Source organism: Elaeis guineensis, chromosome 5 (genome assembly GCF_000442705.2).
Source record: "Elaeis guineensis isolate ETL-2024a chromosome 5, EG11, whole genome shotgun sequence".
Taxonomy (NCBI): Eukaryota; Viridiplantae; Streptophyta; class Magnoliopsida; order Arecales; family Arecaceae; genus Elaeis; species Elaeis guineensis.
Window position 1 is genome coordinate 119339845 of NC_025997.2, and position 24158 is coordinate 119364002.

At 40.5% G+C, this 24158-nt stretch overlaps 2 protein-coding genes across 6 annotated transcripts; one reads left to right on the plus strand and one right to left on the minus strand.

Annotated features, from left to right (window-relative positions):
* Positions 1–1870: 1870 nt before the first annotated feature.
* LOC105045498 (leucine-rich repeat protein 1) lies at positions 1871–8708 on the plus strand. Its single transcript, XM_010923792.4, has 6 exons — positions 1871–2244; positions 2968–3039; positions 4704–4847; positions 5173–5244; positions 5361–5432; positions 8421–8708. The coding sequence occupies exons 1-6, from the start codon at positions 2021–2023 to the stop codon at positions 8488–8490; spliced, it is 654 nt and encodes a 217-aa protein (XP_010922094.1). The 5' UTR covers positions 1871–2020; the 3' UTR covers positions 8491–8708.
* A 2226-nt stretch (positions 8709–10934) lies between these two features.
* Positions 10935–18320, minus strand: LOC105045499 (probable U3 small nucleolar RNA-associated protein 11). Of its 5 annotated transcripts, XR_832065.4 has the most exons (11): positions 18137–18287; positions 16168–16273; positions 15990–16080; positions 15755–15846; positions 15573–15666; positions 15405–15484; positions 12701–12784; positions 11828–11927; positions 11466–11554; positions 11299–11374; positions 10935–11026 (listed from the first exon to the last, which is right to left on the minus strand). XR_832065.4 is itself a non-coding variant. In XM_010923794.4 (10 exons), exons 2-10 carry the CDS (start codon positions 16221–16223, stop codon positions 11371–11373), a joined length of 690 nt encoding a protein of 229 aa, XP_010922096.1. In that variant the 5' UTR covers positions 16224–16273; positions 18137–18303; the 3' UTR covers positions 10935–11370. The 5 variants fall into 5 exon arrangements, 4 of the variants coding, with proteins under 4 accessions (XP_010922096.1, XP_010922098.1, XP_010922097.1 ...); XM_010923794.4 differs by having other exon boundaries at positions 10935–11374; positions 18137–18303; XM_010923796.4 differs by lacking the exon at positions 10935–11026 and having other exon boundaries at positions 11151–11374; positions 16168–16250; positions 18137–18320.
* Positions 18321–24158: the final 5838 nt, after the last annotated feature.

The following is a 24158-nucleotide window of genomic DNA, read 5'->3' on the forward strand; positions in this document are numbered from 1 at the left end:
GCCTTTTCGCCAGGCAAAGGTGGTAGTGCAGTGCAGGAGAACAAGTTCCAAAGCAAGTCCACTCAGTAGTGGAGTTGGTGGGATTCACTTGACCTTGTGAATGAGAGGTTGCAGGTAATGCTGACAGGGACCAACGCACCTACCTCAGTGTTTTACACCTCCACTTAACGCAAAGAAAACTAAGAAAACAGAGGAGAATCCTAACATCGAATAGATTACTCTACCATTAATTACATCAATTGCCTCCAAATTAAGCCTATAGTTGATGCTATGGACCAACTTCCAAAGAGGCATAAAGGTGGACAAAGAAAGTAGCATACAAAGAACGACTCGCAGAGCCTGGTTTAAAAGACCTTTGGAGGAAGAAAAGGTTGTGGTCCACGCATGGGGTTATGGCGTTCAGATTCCATGTCGGCAGGCAAGAGGAGGCATTAAATCGTCCAGCGGAGGCATAAATTTTTGTTATGAGATTTTGTCTGGTGACTCTTAAATCTAGCATAGTGCCAAACGGCTATGGTCCAAGGTCATTTATGAAAGAAAAAAATAGATAACATCACAAATATAAGTTCTGTGCTCATCAAAGCATTTGTTCTCTAGTTAAAGGTGGTTTTTTTGGTGGGGTAATTGAAAAGGTCGTTTTATGGTAAAAGTAAAAATATTTGAGAAGAAAAATCAACAAGAACCCTAATTTTCAAATATATTTGAGAGACACTGAAAAACCGATTTATGGATTTGAACCCAAATTTGATCCAGTAAGAAAAGCCCAAACTAAAATTCATTTATGACATACTGTAAGCAAACAGATATAATACAAATTTTGTAGATCTTTTTTTTTGGTAGAGAAACTTTGTAGATCTTTTAAAAGATGTTTAAATTAGGTAGAACTTTCGTATACATGCACCATGGGAGATAAAAGGTGACAGGATGAGATGATCTTAAATGAAATCAGTGTGATTGAGAGGAGCAAGAATATCTTATTACAAAAATGATCTTAATCAACATTTGGTTGTGGTTTCTAGATCCCAAAATATCGATCATCCCTTTGAATTGGTAATATCAAAATGAACCTAGATCTCAATTCATTTCGACCTAGATAGCACACAGTAACTTATGTAAAGAACTAAGATGTCTATATATAGATACATAAGATATTGATAATTTGGTCGATATAGTAAAATTGGGATTACCCAATACTTTCAGGCTATTAATTTTAACATCTATTTATTTAAGATGGTAAAAGAAAACTATTAAATCTTGGTGAGTATACCAATATGTACTAATTTATATTCCGATATCTTAGTTCAAATCAATCAAGATTTTTGGTGCCCTATATCAATTCAGATTGTGATTTTGAGTAAATTTTAGTGAGTATGTAAATGTTTGCTTAGATCTTTAAGCTTAATATTTTCTAATCATCATTTTCAATTCAATACCTATAACCAAACTAAAATATTTTACCCAAAAATAATTAAAATTTTTTAAAAATATATTATTTCACTTCAAACAGCCTAATTACATTCGTTATGATTTTTCTTCTTCCATCCACGGCAAAATTCGAAAGTTATGACCATTCATATGTAACACCATTCATGATTGCATGTATCATACAGTACATACATCATAATGTCCATCACATTATGATCATCATGTACAATACATGAATGATCAATCTTATTAAGTGTGCAACAAATAAACGGCGATGATCTCAGGGTTGGACTCTACGAGGAATCTATCTACACCGCTACCGCTATAAAGACTGGAGCCAAAACGTCCAAACCAACGGCCAACAAGCTCTCGCTCATTAATTAGAACTTAAAAAAAAGGGTAGATATACACCCTTTTTCTTTCCCCTTCTCTCTCTCTTTCTCTCTCTCTCTCTCTCTTCAGCGGCCGGCCGAGTGCTTGTTAACCCACCGTTCGTCCTCTCCCATTCATTTCTCACCAACTCTCTCCCTCTCTCTTCCTTGAGATCTCGGAAACCCTAACCCTAACTTCTCCGGGAGCCCCTCGCCGCGGAGCGATGGCAGTTGCACCCGGTGTCGCTGCCCGAGCCCTAGCCCTAGCCGTGGCCGCCGTCCTCCTCGCCGGCCCGGCCGCTTCCAACTCCGAGGGCGACGCGCTCTTCGCCCTCCGCCGGAGCCTCTCCGACCCCGACAACGTCCTTGAGAGCTGGGATCCCACGCTCGTCAACCCCTGCACCTGGTTCCACATCACCTGCAACCAGGAGAACCGCGTCACCAGAGTGTAGGCATCTCCTCCCTCTTCTTCTCATCATTCTTCCAATTTGTGTTCTTTTTTCTTCACGATCGAATCCCCTTGGCTGCGATTCGAGGAATGATTTTTTTTTTTTAATTTTTTTTTATGGAGAAAAGGGAGTTCATTGAGGGAAGATTTTGTATCTGATGAGATGGTTAATGATTATATTTGAATTCAAATCGTGGATTATTGTTAAACCTCCTTTTTCTGTATTGAATTAAGGAAAACAACATTTTTGAAATGATTAAATGCTCAAAGTTGCAGTTTTTCAAATGAAAATTGCTTGGATTAAGAATCGTATTTGATTGCATTATTAAAGATGCTGCTAATTGATTTTTCTCTATTGAATTGGGGAAAGAAGTTTTTGAGCTCATAACATGCTTCAACTTTCAAATGAAAATATTTCAAGCATGAATTCTTGATGGGATTTGAATAAGACATGTCGCACGTATCTTGTTACTGTATTCTGGTTTGTTATGATGAGTTTTAAGCAATAGACTACGAAAGATAGAGAAACGGATTTCAAAGAGTTCACTTTTTTGATTTTGGCCAGCGGATTGACGCGAAGGAATGGGATGCTGATTGAGAATCGTACTTCAATTTAGTTTAATGTGCTGGCTTATATTGTAATATCGCAACATGGTGTATGATAGACTGAAGGAAAGATTGCAATACATTTATCTTTTTATATTCATATCTGTTTTTCTGCAGGGATTTAGGAAATTCTAATCTGTCAGGCCATTTGGTAGCCGAACTTGGAAAGCTTGAGCATTTGCAGTATCTGTAAGTATCCTCTTTGTAAAAGCATATATGGCTTTGCACGAACAGTGAGTCTGGCTTTCTTGGATTCATGATATGCTGGCTCCTAATTTCACACTTGCATTTCATTTTTTAACCTGAGATTGACTATTAGAGCATAAAAAATTGAGACATAGTAACAAATAAACTATTGCATTCTTTGAGAGATTAGTCCTGATAGGAAGAACTTTCCTTTAGTAATGTTAGAGGGAGGGCATCAACAATCATTTGAAAGAAAATGATATGACAAATACCCTGGTCAAACGCTTATGGAAACACCTCCCAAGGTATGAACCTGGAACCTCATCCAAGTGGAGGAGGTGTGCCTGTTACTTTGAGCACATAAGAACTAGACAAAGCTAGCACCTTAGAGGAATCCTCTAGGTATCAAGTTTTGATAAGAATATCACTGGGTTTATGTTATGCGAAGCTTGAATATGCTTAACATGATACTACAGAGGAAAATATTCCATTATTCTGGAACATGCAGAATTTTGTTTGAATAGTGGCAGTAAAAGTTAATTTAGTATCATTTTTCCCTAAATGTCACATTTTTCAAAATTGGGGCAGACACATATAAATACATGCGTACATACATATCTATATCACACGCACACATACATGCACATATATTTATATGTATATATATGCATGTACATGTATACATGTAGTGTTAAAATTGGGCTACATGCACATGCACACACGCACACGTGTAGAAATGCAAACACACTCGCACGTGCATGTCACATGCGCGCATGCGTGCACGCACACACACATGTATATCTATATATGTATGTGTGTACGTATGTGTATTCATACACACATACATATATACAATCACATCCTGTGACCTGATGATATTTTGAGGCTTATTTATAAGCATAGGAGAAGTGATCATTGTATGGTGGGATTTGTGGAGAAGATGTCTATCATGTTTTTGTTATAAGCTTCTATCCCTTTCCCAGACTTTGTAGGTGCACCTAAATACACATTTATGCATAATAGTCCCCACTTGGAATTTGTTACATAGGATCAATCAATGTGGATTCATTCATAATAGTCCACTTGGAATTGTATAAGAATTCATTGTGGATTCATTTTACCTAAGCAACTATAGTATCTACAATTTTGCAAGGAGGGGGAGGGTGCTTAAGTTATATAAAGATGCAAATTTCGTGGATTTTCTCTAGTACAGGTATGAGTACGTGAAAAAGAGGAAGGTATAAAAGACATGATGGTTTTTAACATAATTTGTTGTACAGGACCACAAGAATGCATGTATTTACTTTTAATGAGAATAATTTTTTTTATTTTAGTTATGTCTTGGTCCATGACGTCTTTGGGTGATATACAATGCTTTTTAGGATAAAGTTCTAATATTTGAATAAATATTAAGAATGAACATTCATGTTCTCCTTTACTCAATCTGCAATCAACTAGTTGTTCTCTTCTATTCTTTGTGTTCATCCTTCTCATGGAAACTATCTTCTTCAATTTACTTCTGTAGCACCTCATGACTATATTCCTGCACTATGATTCTAAATATGCAAGGGTTTTTCACAATCTTTTGCAGGTCCTTTGTTGTTTATGATATATCTATGGCTTATGTACTAATATTGGATATGTGAATCTTTATGATACTTAAACAGGGAGCTTTACAAAAACAACATTCAAGGGACAATCCCAGCTGAACTTGGTAACCTAAAGAGCCTGATTAGCTTGGACTTGTATAACAACAACATTTCGGGGACTATACCTCCAACACTGGGCAAACTGAAGGCTTTAGTATTTTTGTGAGTTCATATTTTTTTTTTCCTTCTCATATTATCCTTTTTCCTACTCAGAATAATTTACATGGATTCGCAACTGAATACAATCCATTATTGGTATTTTCTCTACTGGCGTCACTCACATCACATCAAGTCATTTGGGTGTCAAACTTTTAATATATCATAACCAGTTGGATTCTGCTGAAGTGTATCTGACAAAGTTACTATTCTTTAAGTAGAGGGCAGAAAATAATAGAGCAATAGTGAGAGTGCTTCGTGTCTTCTGAGTCCTTTTGGTCTGACTTTTGTATTCCTGGTTTATTGCTGATTTTATTGTATGTTTATGCAGACGGCTCAATAACAACCAATTAACTGGACCAATCCCAAGAGAACTTGTTGGAATTTCTAGTCTCAAAGTTGTGTAAGTTTAGCAGTATTGGCACCTCTCTTTGCATCAGATGGGCAAGATTTGCTTATTATGAGTCAATTAAATGTAATTTTGCTTGGTTTATGAAATGTACTTCTTTGTGCTTTCAGAGATGTCTCAAGTAACAACCTTTGTGGGACGATTCCCACCTCTGGACCTTTTGAACACATCCCCCTGAACAAGTAATTCCCAACTTTCTTGACTTTATTTTCATTTAGCTCAAATGATTAGCATCCACTATTCTGATTTTTAAAGTGTAGTTTTTAGATATTAGTTATTTTCAGTGTCCATCCTTGCATCTTAATCTGCCCTATCGTAGTAATGTAGTAGAAGTGATTAAGTCTGCTGCCAATAACTGGAGTTGGCAGCTACAAGTTTAAGAAGATGGAGCATGCAAACAATCTGAACAGTTAATCATATCTGATGATATGATTAGACATTTCATTTTAACTAGAAAGAACTTGTTTGCATGTAGAGCTTCTGACATGCTTCCCAAGATATAGAAATCATCTTTCGATGACCCCATTTATAAATTAGATTGCACTTCCAGTTTTGTCAATCTTGTTCAGTACAGTGCTTATGAATATTTTCATTGTCAGCGGTCTTTTCTTGGAAGGTTTGCTGGAGGTGTTGAAGGATTTTAAAAAGTTTTGTCTTAGGTATAGAGATATCTAGAGGGTACTGGGGCGCCAAGGCCCTTAGCATATTTGATAGGATTTTTAGTGTTGGAGTGCATTTCGGATATGTCATGGATGAGATGGAGGACATGAATATGTGATTGGGAAATCCTTTCCACTAATCTGGACCCTTCTTGCTAGTAATTCAGATTGTATTTGATAGCATTTGCTAGTTTCGCTTGGAGACAGAATTATTCTATAGGACGTTAGAAAATTGGATCATGTGCTTGACAAAATTTATTGAGGTGATGGGCAGTTCTCCATTCCTTTGAAGTAAAGTTTATTGTAGAATTCACTGATTATGATCTGGTATTCTTGTTACAATCTATGTGATGCTACATACCTGCCCAATCTATGTGATGCTAGATACCTGTTGTGAAAACTAACACGCCATCTTCTTATAGTATGTTTTCCTTAGTAAGAAAGAAGCTGAAATGATCATTATGTTATTATAACATCATAAATGTGAACTTTGGTGCCTCCTGCAAAGTTTGGGATGAAATATTAAGGGCTCTCCTTCCGTTACCATGTTTTGTTGTGTCTATTTCATGAGGAAGAAGCTGAAAGTGTGTACATGTTCTTCTGTTTTTGTGACTTAAGCAATAAGCAGTATCCAGGTTGTGAGTAACCTTTTGTGGATATGTGGGTAGATAGGATAAAGATAAGGATTGGGAAGTTTTGTTTAACAGGGGCTCTGGTTTTTTTTGAGTGATTGCATACTGTCATGGACATTCTATTCTTAAAGTTTCTACTGTAGCATGGGAAAAGTACATTTCTTAAATTCAGAATTAGTTTGATCTTATTATGGCTTAAAACCTTTAAAGTTTTATGGTTGTATCAACATTGACAGCTTGATCATATGTAAGAAAGATCCTGGGAGAACTGGGCAGAGTGGGGTGTCCAAATGAGTATTAGACCAGTATTGGTGGTTGAGAGACCAGATAAAGCTCAGAAGAAACTTGTGAAAAGAGTATAAAGATGCCAATGTTGAGTAGCTTTTTTAGAAGTAGGTTTCAAGGAAACAATTGTAAAGCCAACCAAATTGATGTTATGAGCTTCTTGTTTATCATTTTGATTTCTCTTGTTTGTAAGTTGTCAGAGATGATCACATAGGGTCAAAGTACAAAGGATTGGAAATGCTATACAAAACCTGCTAAGAGCAGCTTTGAAAGGGGGCCACTTTATTGTGCAATTTCATGATTTTTGTGAAAGTTATGGAGTTTAATGAAGCTAGGAAGGATTGGAAAAATTTGAAATTCTAGAAAAAATATAAAGAACAGGCTTTAAAGACGTAAAATTCTACTGGGCAATTATGTGAATTTATCAATGTCAAAAAAGTTGCAGAATATGATGAATCTGAGATTTCCTAGGTGCCAAAAGAAAATGGTGTTAGATCAATACTGACTCAGAATGGCATCATTTGTCATGTCATCCATAGGGAAGTTATGCTAGAGCTTAATATAATTTCAATTGAAAAATGATAGGATTTCTTTGGATAATTGGTTTCGAAGGTAGTCCGATCAAGATTCTGATAATATAGTGGTTGCATTGTGGAAGGAATGAATTTTAAATGAATTACTACTTCATTGGTGAAAATTTATGCTTGGATCCTCCGAAAGTTTCTATTTTGAAACCTAAACTGAAAGATTTTCTCATCTATACATGATCTGCTTTAGGGATCACAGTGTTATTCCTTTTTAAATTTTCTTTTCTGTTCTTTTTTCTCTGTGCTAATTTCGTTGGTTCTTTTTCCTCCATTATCATATTTATCTTTTTCGTGGTTAGGCATATTACAGGGACTTAATTGGGACTTCTAATTAACTTAGTCTGCATGTTTCTTAAACTCTAAGCTGTTTGTTGCCTCTTTGTTCGCATGGACATTAATTTGTTCTGTCTAGCATCATCAGGTTGTACTCTCAAAATCCTCTACATTTTCATAATGTTGTTTTCTCATTCTTAGACGGCAGGCCTTGTTGTAAAGGTAAGGCTGCTCCATTGTAAGCTTCTTCTGTACATGAGCTTAAGGCTGCAAATATCTGACCCTCTCTAGACTCAGTGGTGGCACAAGCCTTGCATCCCAGCATGCCTTTTTTCTTTCTTCGTTTTCTCTTTCTAGGAAATGCTCTATACATCTCCTGCTCTATACATCTCCCATTCATCTTCTTATTTCACAGTATAAACACATTTCCAATGAACGTGTTCTGAATGTTTACTCATCACAAAAATTGTTTGCAACTCTTGACAAATAGGAAATACTGCTTTGAGTATTGACCTTTAAGCAAGTCAAATTTTGTTCTGTAAGAGAATCTGAGCTCTACTGCAAAAATGAAGATTGCATTTTCTTGATTTTTGTTGGCTATGAAATACAATAAATAGTTTTATGCACTTATAGTAATGGTAATGGTAGTTTCAGCCTCCAGAGAGTAGTTTTAGTGTCTTTCTGCTGTTTTATCTATTTATGTATTTTTCATGATTTTGCCTTTTGTTATGTAGCTTCGAAAATAATCCCCGATTGGAAGGTCCTGAGTTGCAAGGGCTTGTAACCTATGATACAAACTGCTAGATGGTGACTGGTGACAACGACATATGGGTAGGGGATATTTATATATTGGTTTTGGTGTTGAATCTAGGCCATTATGTATATCTACTTTGTAGCCGTCTGCTTCATAGTTGTAGTGCGGGAACACTGCTGCTTGATGTTGTATGTAGATTGGTGGGTGAATGTTTTCCTTGTACTGCTACTTGGATTGGAATAAATGAAGACAAAGCTAATCCTAGAAATATGTTGAGCACAGTTTCTGTATGGATGGATACATATGCGGTAGTTCAAGTGTTAGCTGACCAACATCCCAACTCTTGCTTCATACCGGGTTGTATTTTCTAACCTGTGAAATGTTTTCTAAAAGGCTCTTTTAAGCATCACTAGGTAGAGCCGACTGTTGTGAGATGACTGGTGGTTAGGAAATGAGTTTTTGGGATAATCTTGGATTTGTGATTCTGTAGCTCATCTTGTGGCTGTTACTTGTGCTCTACCTGCTGCAACTCAATGCTTTTTTACAATCATTTCTTATCTAGATTTGGTTGTCTCTGTTTGATGAAATTTAGGGTGCGTTTAGTTACATTTTTTATTTTTTGATTTTTAATTTTTAAAAAATATTTTTTTTATTTTTACTATTGAGTCAAAGTAAAAAGGTAAAAAATATATTTGATAACTATGTTGTTATAAAGTAAAAAATAACATTTGAGGATGGTAGGTAAAAAATTCGATGAGAAAGAATTGTTTGAAAATGAAAGAAGGGGTGAGGAGATGAAGAGTTCGACGAGGAAGAAAGATTTGGATTTTTTATTTTTTGATTTGATGTTTTAAACATGGCGAAATAAAAAAAAAAAAAGAAAAAAAAAAAAGTAAGTTTTGAAAAATAAAAAATTTTTATTTTGCATATAATATAATTATTTTGATTTTTTATTTTTATTTTTTATTTTTTTATGATGTCATCAAATATTATTTTTTGATTTTTATTTTTAAAAAATTAAATATATATATATATTTTAATAGCTAACCAAATGCACACTTAGTGTTCAGGCTGAACATAGATCGCCGTTGAATATCAAAATATGAGATAGGCCCAGGTTGGAGCTTTTTTCTATGCCTTTCGTGTGCAAGGCATGCTCTACCTTTTGCCTCATGGAGTTCTATCATGGTCGGCACTAGATGCTAGATTTTAATTAGCCCCACCAGAATCATACTTGATGGTCTCAAAGTATGGGTATTTCCATTTGGTCCCTGACTATTTTCCCAGGCACCAAGCTGCTTTACTCAATAAATTTTATGTATCACCATATTAGTTTACAGAGGGTTAAAGGCACCAACACACGGCATGGAAGGGAACTCCACTTTGGTTTATGAATTTTCTGTACAACTCTAATTATCTAAACGAACCATTAGTCAACAACAAAGCTAAAAGTAGCTTTCTTCAATCTTGAAAATAAATCAATGCTGAAGATATTCCGAAAAACAGCAACTATTTGGATCTCCGAAATATCTTGCTCAAACTTGTAGAACATGGCATGATTCTTGCTCAGGAGAACTCTTTTCGGATAGTAAAGATAAAGAATTATCTCTATCTGCGTGTGTGTGTGTGAGAGAGAGAGAGAGAGGCGACAAATCTACTCGACATAGTATTAATTTGCATACCCCGGTTTGCGTCTGCGAGGGCTAATTTTGTTACATGGCATGAGAAGATTGGTGATGCATGGAACGCAGATTATGTAACATGTTTTCCTACTGGCTCTATGGCTGCCTCGCATGATATGCACATAGGAGGGAATTAGAGTGCCGTCTCGAAAATCTTTGAACTGATGGAATCAGTTACAGTGCAGCTCGGCTATTTGGCTTCTGTTATGTCCTCAACCATAAGGTGAATCTATGAGGTCTCGCTTCTCTAAACCAAAAAGGCCAGTTTATATGCAGATAAACTCACTATGCCAGGGTTAAATTAAAACAACCCAATGCTTGGTGGTCAATTTTATCCCGGCCTCTTAAAAGCTATTTGATGCCCAAGTTATGAATCTCTGGCACAAGAGAGTGAGAGAGAGAGAGAGAGAGAGAGAGAGAGAGAGAGGAGAGACGTTCCCCTCCATGTAGATGGTTTGGCCCCTCAAATCACTTCAAGAAGCAAACTTGTACGCACCAAAAACAGTGGTCAGTGGTAGATAGGCCTCTAATAGAGGCTACAAATATTCAGATGGCCACAGCAACACGTCCCAAGAATATCCTAATGCCTGTGTTTATGTTGAATCATCTTCATCAAATTCCATGACAAAAAATGTTGTCAATGATAAATAAATTCAATCCAAGCGGCAATTCTCAATTCATTCAAATACAAGTTATGCATCAGCACTGCAGTTCAAAAAGGCAGTAACCACACCAACAACCGCATGAATCAGCATTATCATAAGAAAAACCAAAAATAATCTAAATACAAGTTTGTTAGCGGTCACGCATGATAGACATAATAGCAGCTTTGAGCAACAGCTGATTTGTGCATATCCTTCCAACATTACAGTCCATAGTTTATAAGAATCCTATCATCGCCATCCTGGACCATCACAATATAGTTCAACGAAAAAGAAAAAGAAAGAAATTGTAAGCAAAAGCTTCTATGATACTACCCAAAAACTGACAGAAACTAGCTTTCTAATGACTTCAAGAGAGGAGAAGGCTTTGGTATGCCAACAAAATGGTTTAGGGCTCGGAGTTCTTAATCAGGTAATCAGGTAGAAGATCCCAGGGAATATCTCCCATGTGTCAATACATCAATAATAAGAACTCTAATTGAAGGCACAATATAACATCACAAAGCTAAGTGACCTTTAGATTTCTCTTGCTGGCTCCACCTATTCAGTTCAATCTCGCTTTCTTGCCCAGAAGGTGGCCAAAGGATCACCTAAACAGTTTTTCGGAAGACAATATGAGTACTGTTGATGCGAGAACCAGTGCCATAGATCATTTACTTAATAAGAAAAATAGCTCTTTACCTTTTGCGCTCCGCACGCCATTTATATACGGGTTTAGTTGTTGGAGAAACTATCTCATCTTCAAGGAGCTTGCGCTTCCGACCAGGTTTCTGGTTCATAAATAGAAATTATGCAGCTCATTAGGAAAGTACTGGAAAAAAAAACCATCAATACTACCACAGAATTTATGGAGTATCGGTCTTTTATGAAATTGATGAGGCTGAAGCTGTACACAACTATCCCCAACTACGGATGATCCAAATAAAAATGCTAATGGGAAGTGTATCAAAATTTGTGTTAGCATCTACTCATATCTAATCATGCGTAAGGATGCACCAAAGTTTCCAGCACAGTATATAATTTTTTTTTTTTTTTTTTGAAACCTGCAATTCTTTTTGCAATGCCATGTCTGCATACAATTTTTCCAGCTCCTGAACCCTTTTTTTCCTTGCTTCTAACTCTTTGTAAGAAGAAGATGTTTTCCTGAATTCGAGCAAATGATTAGCAGGAAAAAAAAGGTCAAGCTTCAGCAGAGTCAAGACTATCATATAATGCAATGAGATTGTAGAAAAAGAAAAGTAAATAAAAGGACCTGATAATAGAGAGAGAGAGAGAGTCAAGCTATTCCTATTTCATTATTGAGTTGCAAAAAACCAATTATTTCGCATGTGATACACAATAATACAAAAATATTTGATTGCAGCACAGGAATACCACATCTGAAGCAACTTACAAAATTAAAATATTTCATGAAGAATTTGCATATACATGTTTAACAATATCTAATGTCTCTAAGTCAAAAGATGCAACTATAGATCTCCCAATATTCGTGTTCTTCCGAAACACTATGTGATGCCATATCCACCCAATTATTTTTAAGTCGAAAGATGCAACCATAGATCTCTCAATATTCATGTGTCCTTCCGACACACTTTGTGATGCCATATCCACCCAATTATTTTTAAGTCGAAAGATGCAACTATAGATCTCTCAATATTCATGTGTTCTTCCGAAACACTTTGTGATGCCATATCCACCCACTTATTTTTAAGTAATGAATAAGTACCATCTCACACTCTGTGAGATAACAAACAACATTCTCCCATCATTAGGCTAGAAAAATTTAGACACATAAAAACCAAGAATAAGCCTAGCGCTAAACACATCTTAACATTACTCACAGATAACATCAATCAAGCCCAACTATTTATTCTGTACAACATTATTACGGCTTCTACCAATTAAAAAGTACTTACTTCTTTATACGATTCGGCACATTTTCAAAAGCAGGTGAATTACTTGTCTGTGATGACCTTGATTGTATTTCTTTAGCTTCTTCCCTGATACAACATGGAATAAAGTCATCCTAGTAGACATGTAAGAATTAGATGAATAGAGAATTTAAAAAGAATTTGATTAATAAAAATAAAAAATTGTGTCTCAACCACCTACAAAAAAACTGAAAAAGTGCATACAACCAATAATCATGTTTCATAAAGATAAAGTGCCACAAATGGTTTTCATCATATGCTTTCTTTCCTTCTATTTACTTTTGAAGACAATTATCATAACAAAACGAAAGAGCAAAAAAAATGTCATGAGGCAGACAGAAAAGATAAAAGATCCTCTCACCTGGCATTAATCTAACATACATTTCTTCTATTGCATGGCAATGGATTGAAATATTTGTTAATTTTACGAAAGCATATCTACAGCTAAAGAGAGCCAAAGAGCTCCTCTTTAAAGTTGAAACAAAGTCAGGAGCTTCTGTTAATGGTACAATATCACCACTCCTCTTTGCAAGCCTAAAGAAAGGAAGATGTAACAGAACAGCGCATGACCAAGCAAAGAAGATTGGGCTCCAGAAAAACAGTGGTTACCTAGAAAATTAGCAATTCCAATACCACTAATCAATGAAATAGGACATCAGGATATGTGTAATAAACCAGCTGAAATAAGGAATAGCTTACTGTTTACAGGACAAAAGGTGTTTGTCATGAGGAGAAAACAAGGACATACACATGTAAGGCATGGAAATTGTCTATCAATTTGTCAGACATGTTAAGCTCATTTAACATATTGTTAACTGATTCTAACCTTCCCCGCGCAGGTCATTGGATTATTGGTGTTTGGACAAATATTTATCTACTTGATCGTTGATATTATGATAAATGCATTTGAGTCATAAGAAAAATCAAACTTAAATGGAAATTACTGCAACAAGCAACCAAGATTCCATACAAACCCAAATTAAAAAAACAATCTAATGTCTTTATAGTAGATGTATAAATGATACAGTACATGCATGCAGGCACCTTAGCTTCAATAAGATAGTAAGCAAATCTATTTTATTTTCCACTTCTCATTAATAAAAATCAATTTTATTTTGAAATATCACACAAATGAATTTGAGTACTCAGTTTCTCCAAGAGATCCAGCTTAGATACTATACTGGAGCATCACTACGCAATTGAAACTCAAAATACACTTAAAGCATAGTCCTACCGACATTTATCAGCCCAAAATGTTGTTTCCGTTCTGTTCAAATATAGCTCTATTTTTTCCCAAAGATCCAACAAGATAATTTGTCATCATGTGATGTAGCAGCATTTTGGTGTTCTTGTAATTATTTTGTGCTTGAGCTGATCTATTCCCTTTCTCATTTCAAATGTGTCCAAACCGTGATTATCACTGTATCATGGTGACAACCTGCTGGCATGCTATGACTAATAACTTTTATGACCATCATATGCAGGTGGCTGTTGTACTGCATAGTGTATACCACATGCAACTACATATATGGTTGTACTCTAAAAATAGTAAGAAGTAAATACAAATCATAAAAAAGATAAAATAATAAACTAATTGAAAATGCATACATATGTAAAAAAGCACAAAAAAAAAATCAAGCATACAGTTGCACACCTGTTTGAAGGCTCATTTTAGTGTGGTATGGCATGTTAACCTAAAGAAATAAACAATACCCAACTATTTCTGATGCTCACATTTCAAGTCACTAATGCAACAAAAGAACGTAGCCATTAAAAATAAAATGGAGATAGAATGAGAAAAATGTCTGATGGGATGTGATATGGTTCTAAAGGATGAACTAGATATCAACAATTCCAATAAAATTTCATTCTTGAAATAAAATCCATTTTTTGATTTATTTCACCTATTCAACGATTAGAACAAAAGGGGAAACATGTTATACCACAATTTTGAATCATAGAGAACCTATTCTTCTATATGAATTGATATTATGACATTCCAATTCCTTCCTAATACCTCCCAAGAAAAATCCTGAATTGGATCCAAAATCGACTAGTTGGCATGAAACTTATCCATGCAGTTATGCACTTTTCAAATAGGAATCAATTTTTGGACTTGGCTTCCGTGCTTTGGTGAGTCATCCGAGTGCACTCACCAAAATAGAGCTCAGACTACATAAGATACCTCTCAAAATCAACCAGTTGGCATGAACTTATCCATGTAGTTATGCACTCTTCAAATAGAAATCAATTATTTGACTTGGCTTTTGTGCTTTGGTGAGTCATCTGAGTGCACTCACCAAAATAGAGCTCAAGCGACACAACATGCTGCTTGAGCCTACATAAGAACCTAATAGTCCATTATGTGGTTGATGTAGTGTGGTCAATCATTGCATCTGCATATGCACGCATGAGAACCACAATGAAAACAGATGTACTCTCTAACCCAAAGTGTAAGGGGTTGCTGTCACCCAAAACATGAGAGGACTCAGTCACCCTATAGAAACATTAGACTGATATCAAAATGTTTCAAGTCCAACAGAATATTTTCTTTCCTAGTTCCAATCCCAATATCTAACAGAATACATTTACAACTATAATTTTGCATTCTTCTACTTTACAGCCAAATTTTCTATCCCCATGTCCAACCATCATCCATAAACTCAAATAGAAGATGAGAAGGCCATACCTATCTTCAGCATAGTAAACATGTCTGTTCGATGGCTGATTATCCAGTGCATGAAGTGCAGAACTTAGCCTTTCAATTTTCTAGAGCAAGTAAAAAGCCATGAGATACGAACAAGAAGAATTGCAGCAAGCCATAAAAAGAACAGCCTAGGCAACATTACTCACAAACCTTTTTTTCACTTTGAACTTTCTGAAGAATGTATCCAATGTCTTGAGTCTTCATCAGCATGAGTTCCTCTTGGGTGTACTTGTTTGCTTCGCTCCTGAAAAGCATATCATTAATCTTGAGACAAAACAAACCAACAAAACCAACACAAGACTCAAGCATTTAGAAAATCAAATTCTTCTAACTTTGGTCTGTGAATTCCACCAACAGTTCTAGTGTTGATCATCTTGAAATAGAACTCATCTGGATTCCTAAAAGAAGCCTTCTCCTTCAACCTCTGTTAAACACCACCAATAAATTACAATTAGACATAACAATCCTTAATTCTTCATTAATACAAACAAAGTGATACAATCTTCAGTTCTTCATGAACTTAAATAAAGGGATCAAGCTATAGGAAAATAAATTAGTTGTTCCAACCCTCAAAGTCTCTTCCTTCTTGTGGAATGCCTGAGCTCGCAAAACATAATCTTTATGCTTCTCGAGAAGCCCAAACCTCTTCCTCGCATGACTGAGTATTAAACCAAAATAATTAAAGAATTGGAAAAGAGAGAGAGAGAGCACAAATAAGAAGGGGCACAGAAAGCAGTTCACTCACGGCTGAGCACGTTCCTTGTGAGCCCGTCGAGGGATAGCATTCCTCAGTGACGACATCTTCGAGACCAGATCAAGCAATCACCACTGCAGCAAGAAGTGAATCAATCCTGCAGCCAATTCCTATCAAGATGAAACTTTTCCAAATAAATCTGATTCCAGGAAGCTAATTCCTATATATACATATACATATATATATTAAAAAATAAATCTTTGAGATGAAAAACCAAAAATGAATCAATTATAATGCGAAAATTCTACTTTCCACCAAACAACTTAAACCCTAGATACCAACTTACTGAGAATAACTGAAATCAATGGAAAAAACAAAGAAAAAGATTAAGAGGGGAAGTACCGATAGAGAAGAGAGAAGAAAGAAGGCTGGTTGGTGGCTCAAAGCTGGCTGGTTGGTGCTTTGAACCTGGATGGGATGGTAGAAGAGCGAACAGAGGAGTTGTAGGGTTTCTTCCTTTGTGACACGAGGGGTATTGAGGGTTTAGCCTTTTAGGTTTATTTCGGTCTCCAAGGTGTGATTCCGTGTTGCATTGGATCTGATTCAGTTGGATAAAAGGTCTCCATGGCATGGTACAACGGTTTTGGAGCAGGGCCCATCACATTATATATGTTATAACAGATAAAGATATTTCAGAAACGGTGTTATTTGACTGCTAGTCGGTTATAATGGCATGTTCACTTGTACGCACTGCTTAAAAATTTATGTATTTGTCCTCCTGCACCCACAGGCTTAAATTTTACAGGGATTTACTTTCACATTAAGGACCTGCTTGGATATTCTTGCTGAAATATGCTGCCTGTTGGCCCACTCAGCAATCTTCTAAGAGCATGTCAAAACTCCCTTTAATTTCTAGCTTGTAGACCTATTGGTCTATAAAAATGATCCATGAAAATCTTTTTTCCTCTCTACAGGATTTGGACTAGGAGGTATTCGTCGATATAGGCCATACTTGCATAGGTTAGCCTGTCCATGACTCCAACAGGAGACTCAGCACAAATTCTACTGAATCATCCATACAGGCAAAAAAAAAAAAAAAAGCAAGTTGTGTTACCATCCTATCAATCGGCACATGAACTAGAGCAGGATGGAAGTGGTGCAATGAATTATTCAAAAAATATATGTTTATTGCTAGCTACAAGAAAACTTATTCCCATGCATATTAACTTCTACATAAAAAATGTAATCATCTTCGGCTTTCCTTTTTTGGGTTTTCAGGTTGGCCCGATTGGGATTAAGCCATTAATGCATAATAAATTAATAATTGCTCGTCCATTCAGAGGTCATCTTACTACTTGAGATGTTGATAATCAACAACATAATTTATCAAATACCTCAGAAGTTGATTGGGACTACTCAATCAGAAATAGTAGATACAACTAATTGAAAGAAATCATAGACATTGATCACATGAACTGTTTGCATAAACTAACATAATAAGCATAATAAAACTTTATTTAGCTTTCTAGTGACTGAGAGACAGGTGAAGGAGGGATTGACAAACAAATCCATCTTTTAGATTCATCCTATTATAATAACACAGTATTAACTGCAACAAAAATCTCTCAAGTACAAACTTGCAAGAAAGAAATAAATGGAAAATAAAAGCAAAATAATATGAGAGGATGGTCGGCGTCATCTCCAAATCCCTCCACATCTCCAATCCATCACTGCCTTCCACCCTGAAACCCCACCTGAAGAAGAAAACCCCTCCCCTCGCCCCTGATGCGCCAAGTCTCCTCCTCCTCCACCGCCGCCGCCGCCGAACCTCCGGCATCGATCGGCAACGGCGCTGGTGGTGGAGGGCTCAGCCCCTACAGCGACTGGCTTAACAGGAGGCTGGCCGTACGGGGTCAATCACGGTGATGTAACCACAGTCGGCCATTATGGAGCGATAGAAAAAGCAATAGACCCAAACGAGAAGGAAGATGAAAGAAAGGGGGGAGAGAGATCATGGTACCTCAATGGAACGGCAGTCGCCGACGATAGGAGGCTCACCGACGCTCGGCGACTGGCGATGAGGGACGAGCGTCAGGGATCGGAGAGGGAGAAGTGGAGAACCTAGCCGGGGGTTGTTGAAGGGTTTCACGAGGTTCGGAACTCTTCGAGAGAAGCAGAGCCCAGGTACTCGCAAACTTTGCCCCCACCCGTATCCCGGATCCGAATCCGTTTAAAGCACACATCCGAAAGCCTTCCCATTTAAAATTGGTATCCCCGCCGGTACCCGAACCCGCCCGATCAACCCTCCCTCGTTCGTATCATATTATCACAGAACAGAACTCCATAAATGGAAAGTTTGGTGGCCAAAGAAGAATCCTTCCAATCAAAAATTTTAAAACCCTACAAAATACCATGCTTGGACCAAGATTAAGCTCTGAAAACCTCAAGGGACCAGCTCACAACGCCACAGCTCCCACAAAATCCAGAAAAAAACCCCAACCGGAACGTAAAGAACCCCTCCGATCTCTGTCAGGTAATCGAAAAGAAAAAAAAAAAAATCTATGGAAAAAGATCTTATTTGTTAATTTTTTTTCATCTTTCTTTTATTTTTTTTTTAATTTTTTATATATTTTTTCTATTTTCTTTTTGATTTTTCTATCCTCAGGAGCCTCAATTGGGTGGAGGCGTGGAGCGACCGAATAGGAAAGTTTGGACAACAGTAGTGGTTTTGTGTTGGGAGAAATTCTGTGCACTGCAGGAAGTATAAAAAATCCGACATAGAGCACACCATCAGATCCACATAGTCATCACTTTTCAACGTATATTTAATACCTGCAAATCAATTTTTTCGTTTAAAAATTTTATATAATGAAAATATCTATCTTTTGAAAAAAATTATAACATTTAATGACGTATTATAGCCCAGGATATCATAATATAAAAGGGACATTTTTATCCAACCGCTTTTCAATGCGCATTTAATACAGATCGATTTTTTCATTTGAAAATTTTGAATGACAAATGTTGGGTATATAATACCCCCCAGCCGAAGTTCGTGATGGGAGTGACCCTCCGGGGATCCAACTGACTTTCGACCTCCGGCAACATCTCTTCAAACCTCCCAGACGGCCGAGCCTCCGCCACACTCCCAAATTTTGCCGACGGGCAGGCCCCCGCCAGCGTCGACCGGATTTTTCGCGACGTCCGGGCTCCTATGGGAGCCGGACCTCGCCCACGACTTCACTTGCAGACTTCGCCCGAACTCCTACGGGAGTCGGATCTCGTCCCCAACTCCGAATGCAGAAAGGCTTCGCCCGGACTCCTACGGGAGCCGGACTTCGCCCACGACTCGAGCTGCAGGTAAACTTCGTCCGGACTCCTACAGGAGCCAGACTTCGTCCCTGACTCTAATTGAAGGTAAACTTCGTCCGGACTCCTACGGGAGCCGGACTTCACCCCTAACTGTGGTTGCAGGTGGACTTCGCCTGGGCTCCTACGGGAGCCGGACCTCGCCCACGACTTCACCTGCAGACTTCGCCCGAACTCCTACGGGAGCCGGATCTCGTCCCAACTCCGAATGCAGAAAGGCTTCGCCCGGACTCCTACGGGAGCCGGACTCCGCCCACGACTCGAGCTGCAGGTAAACTTCGTCCGGACTCCTACGGGAGCCGGACTTCATCCCTGACTCTAATTGAAAGTAAACTTCGTCCGGACTCCTACGGGAGCCGGACTTCACCCCTAACTGTGGCTGCAGGTGGACTTCGCCTGGGCTCCTACGGGAGCCGGACCTCGCCCACGACTTCACCTGCAGACTTCGTCCGAACTCCTACGGGAGCCAGATCTCGTCCCCAACTCCGAATGCAGAAAGGCTTCGCCCAGACTCCTACGGGAGCCGGACTCCGCCCATGACTCAAGCTGCAGGTAAACTTCGTCCGGACTCCTACGGGAGCCGGACTTCATCCCTGGCTCTAATTGCAAGTAAGCTTCGTCCGGACTCCTATGGGAGCCGGACTTCACCCCTGACTGTGATTACAGGTAGACTTCGTCCGAACTCCTACGGGAGCCGGATCTCATCCCCAACTCCGAATGCAGAAAGGCTTCGCCCGGACTCCTACTGGAGCCGGACTCCGCCCACGACTCGAGCTGCAGGTAAACTTCGTCCGGACTCCTACGGGAGCCGGACTTCGTCCCTGACTCTAATTGCAAGTAAGCTTCGTCCGGACTCCTACGGGAGCCGGACTTCACCCCTGACCTTGATTGCAGGTAGACTTCGCCCGAACTCCTACGGGAGCCGGATCTCATCCCCAGCTCCGAATGCAGAAAGGCTTCGCCCGGACTCCTACGGGAGCCGGACTCCGCCCACGACTCGAGCTGCAGGTAAACTTCGTCCGGACTCCTACGGGAGCCGGACTTTGTCCCTGACTCTAATTGCAAGTAAGCTTCGTTCGGACTCCTACGGGAGCCGGACTTCACCCCTGACCTTGATTGCAGATAGACTTCGCTCGGGCTCCTACGGGAGCCGGATCTCGTCCCCAACTCCGAATGCGGAAAGGCTTCGCCCGGACCCCTACGGGAGTCGGGCTCCGTCCTCGATCCCGGTTGCTGGTAAACTTCGTCCGGACTCCTACGGGAGCCAGACTTCACCTCTGACCTTGATTGCAGGTAGACTTCGTCCGGATTCCTATGGGAGTCGGATCTCGTCCCCAACTCCGAATGCGGAAAGGCTTCGCCCGGACCCCTACGGAAGCCGGGCTCCATCCTCGATCCCGATTGTTGGTAAACTTCGTCCGGACTCCTACGGGAGCCGGACTTCACCCCTGACCTTGATTGCAGGTAGACTTCGCCCGGGCTCCTACGGGAGCCGGATCTCGTCCCCAACTTCGAATGCGGAAAGGCTTCGCTCGGACCCCTACGGGAGTCGGGCTCCGTCCTCGATCTCGGTTGCTGGTAAACTTCGTCCGGACTCCTACGGGAATCGGACTTCACCCCTGACCTTGATTGCAGGTAGACTTTGCCCGGGCTCTTACGGGAGCCAGATTTCGTCCCCGACTTCAACGGAAAGAAGACTCTATCCGGGCTCCTGCGAGAGCCATACTCCAAGCTCCTCTCAGACGGGTAGCCAGTCACATCTCCCCGTCAAACACCCCAGCCGAACTCCGGTCGATAGGCCTGGAGCCCCTGGCAGGCCGCAGCAACGGCCACGACTCTGCTCCACCTCCTGCGATGGATTCCACGCGGCTCCATCACTCCCTGACAGGCCGTAATAATGACCACGATTCTGCTCCACTTCCTGCAACGGATACCGCACGATTCTTCCATTCTCTGGCAAGTCGCGACAACGGATGCCGCTCCGCTCCCCGTGGCAAACTCCACGGGCACGCCCCGGTGATAGCCACGGGTCCGCTCCACTACTCTCCGCAATAAATTTTTCCTGACTCTGGACGGCCCACTGCCAGACGGTTACAGGCATCGCTATCAATTTGTTGCCCCCTCCGCCTATAAAAAGGGGACTCCAGATACGTTATTCTATAAGCTCTCGTTTTTATCTAGAAACTCTGTTAAAATTTTCGTTCGAGCACTCCATTCTTATTAAGACAGAGAACTGACTTGAAGTCGGAGGGTCTTGTCGGAGCAACCCCACCTCCGATTTAGACTTCTTTTGCAGGTCCCAACGGCGACCGCGACTCCAGCTTCTCCGGCGCAAACGAATTTTTGCACCAACAGGATTGGCGCTAGAGAAAGGGGTGAACCTCCGCAATACCCTTGTTCTTAAAGGAGCGCTCAACGGAACTGCCTCTGGTCATCTTCTCCGACATCCGCTCCTCCTTCCCCCCACTGGATCCTCGCCCGATGACTTCTCGCGAAGCATCCGCATGGCAACCCACGGCCTCCGCAGCCAGATCTCAGGCTCCGGTCTCATCTCTGATTTCCCGGGCCCCACATCCTCCGGCTATGGTCGCCGGCATGGAGTGGTCGGACAATCGACCTCCGATGGATTTCGCCAACACCATCTCGGGAGGATCCCGGCAGGAAGCAACCAACGTACTGGCCGTACCCCCCAAACGACAAAAGATTGAGGAGCACATAACCTTTACTGAAGAAGACGCTCGGGGGGTTCAATTCTTCCATAACGACGCGGTTGTAGTATCCTTGAATATAGCAAATTACGACGTCCACCGCATTCTTATTGACAATGGAAGCTCGGCCGACATTTTGTTCTACGACGCCTTTCCAAGAATGTCCATCCTTGACGGTCATTTGAGGCCGATTAGCTCCCCTCTGGTAGGATTTACCGATGATGCTGTTCCGGTGGAGGGAATAATACCTTTGACTGTGGCCGCAGGTCGATATCCGAGGCAATCCAGGGCTCTGGTGAATTTTCTGGTGGTGAAAGCGCCGTCAGCCTACAACTCAATCCTCGACCGGCCTGGCCTCAATGCTCTCCGAGCCATTGTGTCAACCTACCATTTGAAGTTGAAATTCTCCACCAATCAGAGGATCGGAGAAGTTCGAGGGGACCAAGTCCTGGCCAGACACTGCTACAATATAGCTTTGCAAAGAAGCGACCAATCTGACCCCTGTCCAGTCGATGGATTGGATGCTCGCGACGACCTCACTGAAGAGAGGGGCATTCCAATTGAGGATCTGGTACCGATCCCGTTGAATGACGAGAGCACGGAGCATGTAGCGATGATCGGCTCCAACCTAGGGGAGGAGGTGCGGACGCGTCTCATCGATTTTCTGCGAAAGAACGCAGACGTTTTCGCTTGGGTTTCAGCAGACATGCCGGGGATTGACACGAAAGTCATGGAGCATCGCCTGGCCGTCGATCCAAAGCATCAACCGACGAAAGAAAAAATCTGAGGTCATGCGCCAGAGAGGCAGAAGATGATAGCCGAGGAAGTGGACAAGCTTTTTAAAGTCGGATTCATTAGGGAAGTCAATTATCCTGATTGGATTTTCAACGTTGTCCTAGTCAAAAAAGCAAACGGTAAGTGGAGGATGTGCATAGACTTCAAAAAGCTGAATAAAGCCTGTCCAAAGGACAGCTATCCCCTCCCCAGAATCGACCAACTGGTGGACGCGACCTCGGGCCATGAGCTCCTCACCTTCATGGATGCATTCTCCGGCTATAATCAAATCAGGATGGCACCGGAAGACGAAGAAAAGACCGCTTTCATTACTAACCGTGGCCTTTACTGTTACAGGGTCATGCCTTTCGGCCTAAAAAATACAGGCGCAACCTACCAGCGGTTGGTGAACAAAATCTTCAAGGAGCAAATCAGCCGCAATATGGAGGTTTACGTGGACGACATGCTCATAAAAAGCAAATCTTTCGTGGATCACGTCGCCGACCTCGAGGAGACCTTCGACGCTCTCCAGAAATATAAAATGAAGCTGAACCCGACTAAATGCGCTTTCGGAGTAACCTCGGAAAAGTTTCTGGGCTTCATGGTATCGGAGCGCGGGATTGAGGCCAATCCAGAAAAAATTCGCGCCATCCAGGAGATGGCTGCCCCAAAGTCGATACAAGAGGTTCAGCACCTTACAGGGAGGGTAGCGGCCCTGAATCGCTTCGTCGCAAGGTCGGCCGAACGGTGCTTACCCTTCTTTCAAACCCTCAAGCAGTCGAAGAACTTCTGTTGGACCTCTGAGTGCCAGCAGGCGTTCGAAGAACTAAGGAGCTACCTCGGCTCACCCCCACTGTTGGCAAAGCCGGAGCCTGGGGAGGAACTATTTTTATACTTGGCGGTCTCTCCCATGGCTCTCGCGGCTGTCCTTGTCAAAGAAGAAGCGAAAATCCAACGGTCGATCTACTACGTCAGTCGCACGTTGAGAGACGATGAGACCAGGTATACCAAATTAGAAAAACTGACTTACGCCTTGTTGATTGCAGCCCGGAGGCTACGACCCTACTTTCAAAGGCACACCGTAACGCTGCTCACCGACCAACCGATCAAGGCGATTTTGCACCGGGCGGACGCCTCCGAGAGGATGGCAAAATGGGCGATCGAGCTCACAGAATTCGACATCAACTATCG

Excerpts from the sequence above, each read along its gene's own strand:
- LOC105045498 (XM_010923792.4), top strand. The coding sequence starts at position 2,021 with ATGGCAGTTGCACCCGGTGTCGCTGCCCGAGCCCTAGCCCTAGCCGTG. Across the intron at positions 4,848-5,172 it reads CTGAAGGCTTTAGTATTTTT|ACGGCTCAATAACAACCAAT; the intron begins GTGAGTTCATAT and ends ATGTTTATGCAG. Across the intron at positions 5,433-8,420 it reads GAACACATCCCCCTGAACAA|CTTCGAAAATAATCCCCGAT; the intron begins GTAATTCCCAAC and ends TTTGTTATGTAG.
- LOC105045499 (XM_010923794.4), bottom strand. The coding sequence starts at position 16,223 with ATGTCGTCACTGAGGAATGCTATCCCTCGACGGGCTCACAAGGAACGT. Across the intron at positions 16,081-16,167 it reads CACAAGGAACGTGCTCAGCC|TCATGCGAGGAAGAGGTTTG; the intron begins GTGAGTGAACTG and ends TTTAATACTCAG. Across the intron at positions 12,785-15,404 it reads GTTTACTATGCTGAAGATAG|GGAAGAAGCTAAAGAAATAC; the intron begins GTATGGCCTTCT and ends ATGTTGTATCAG.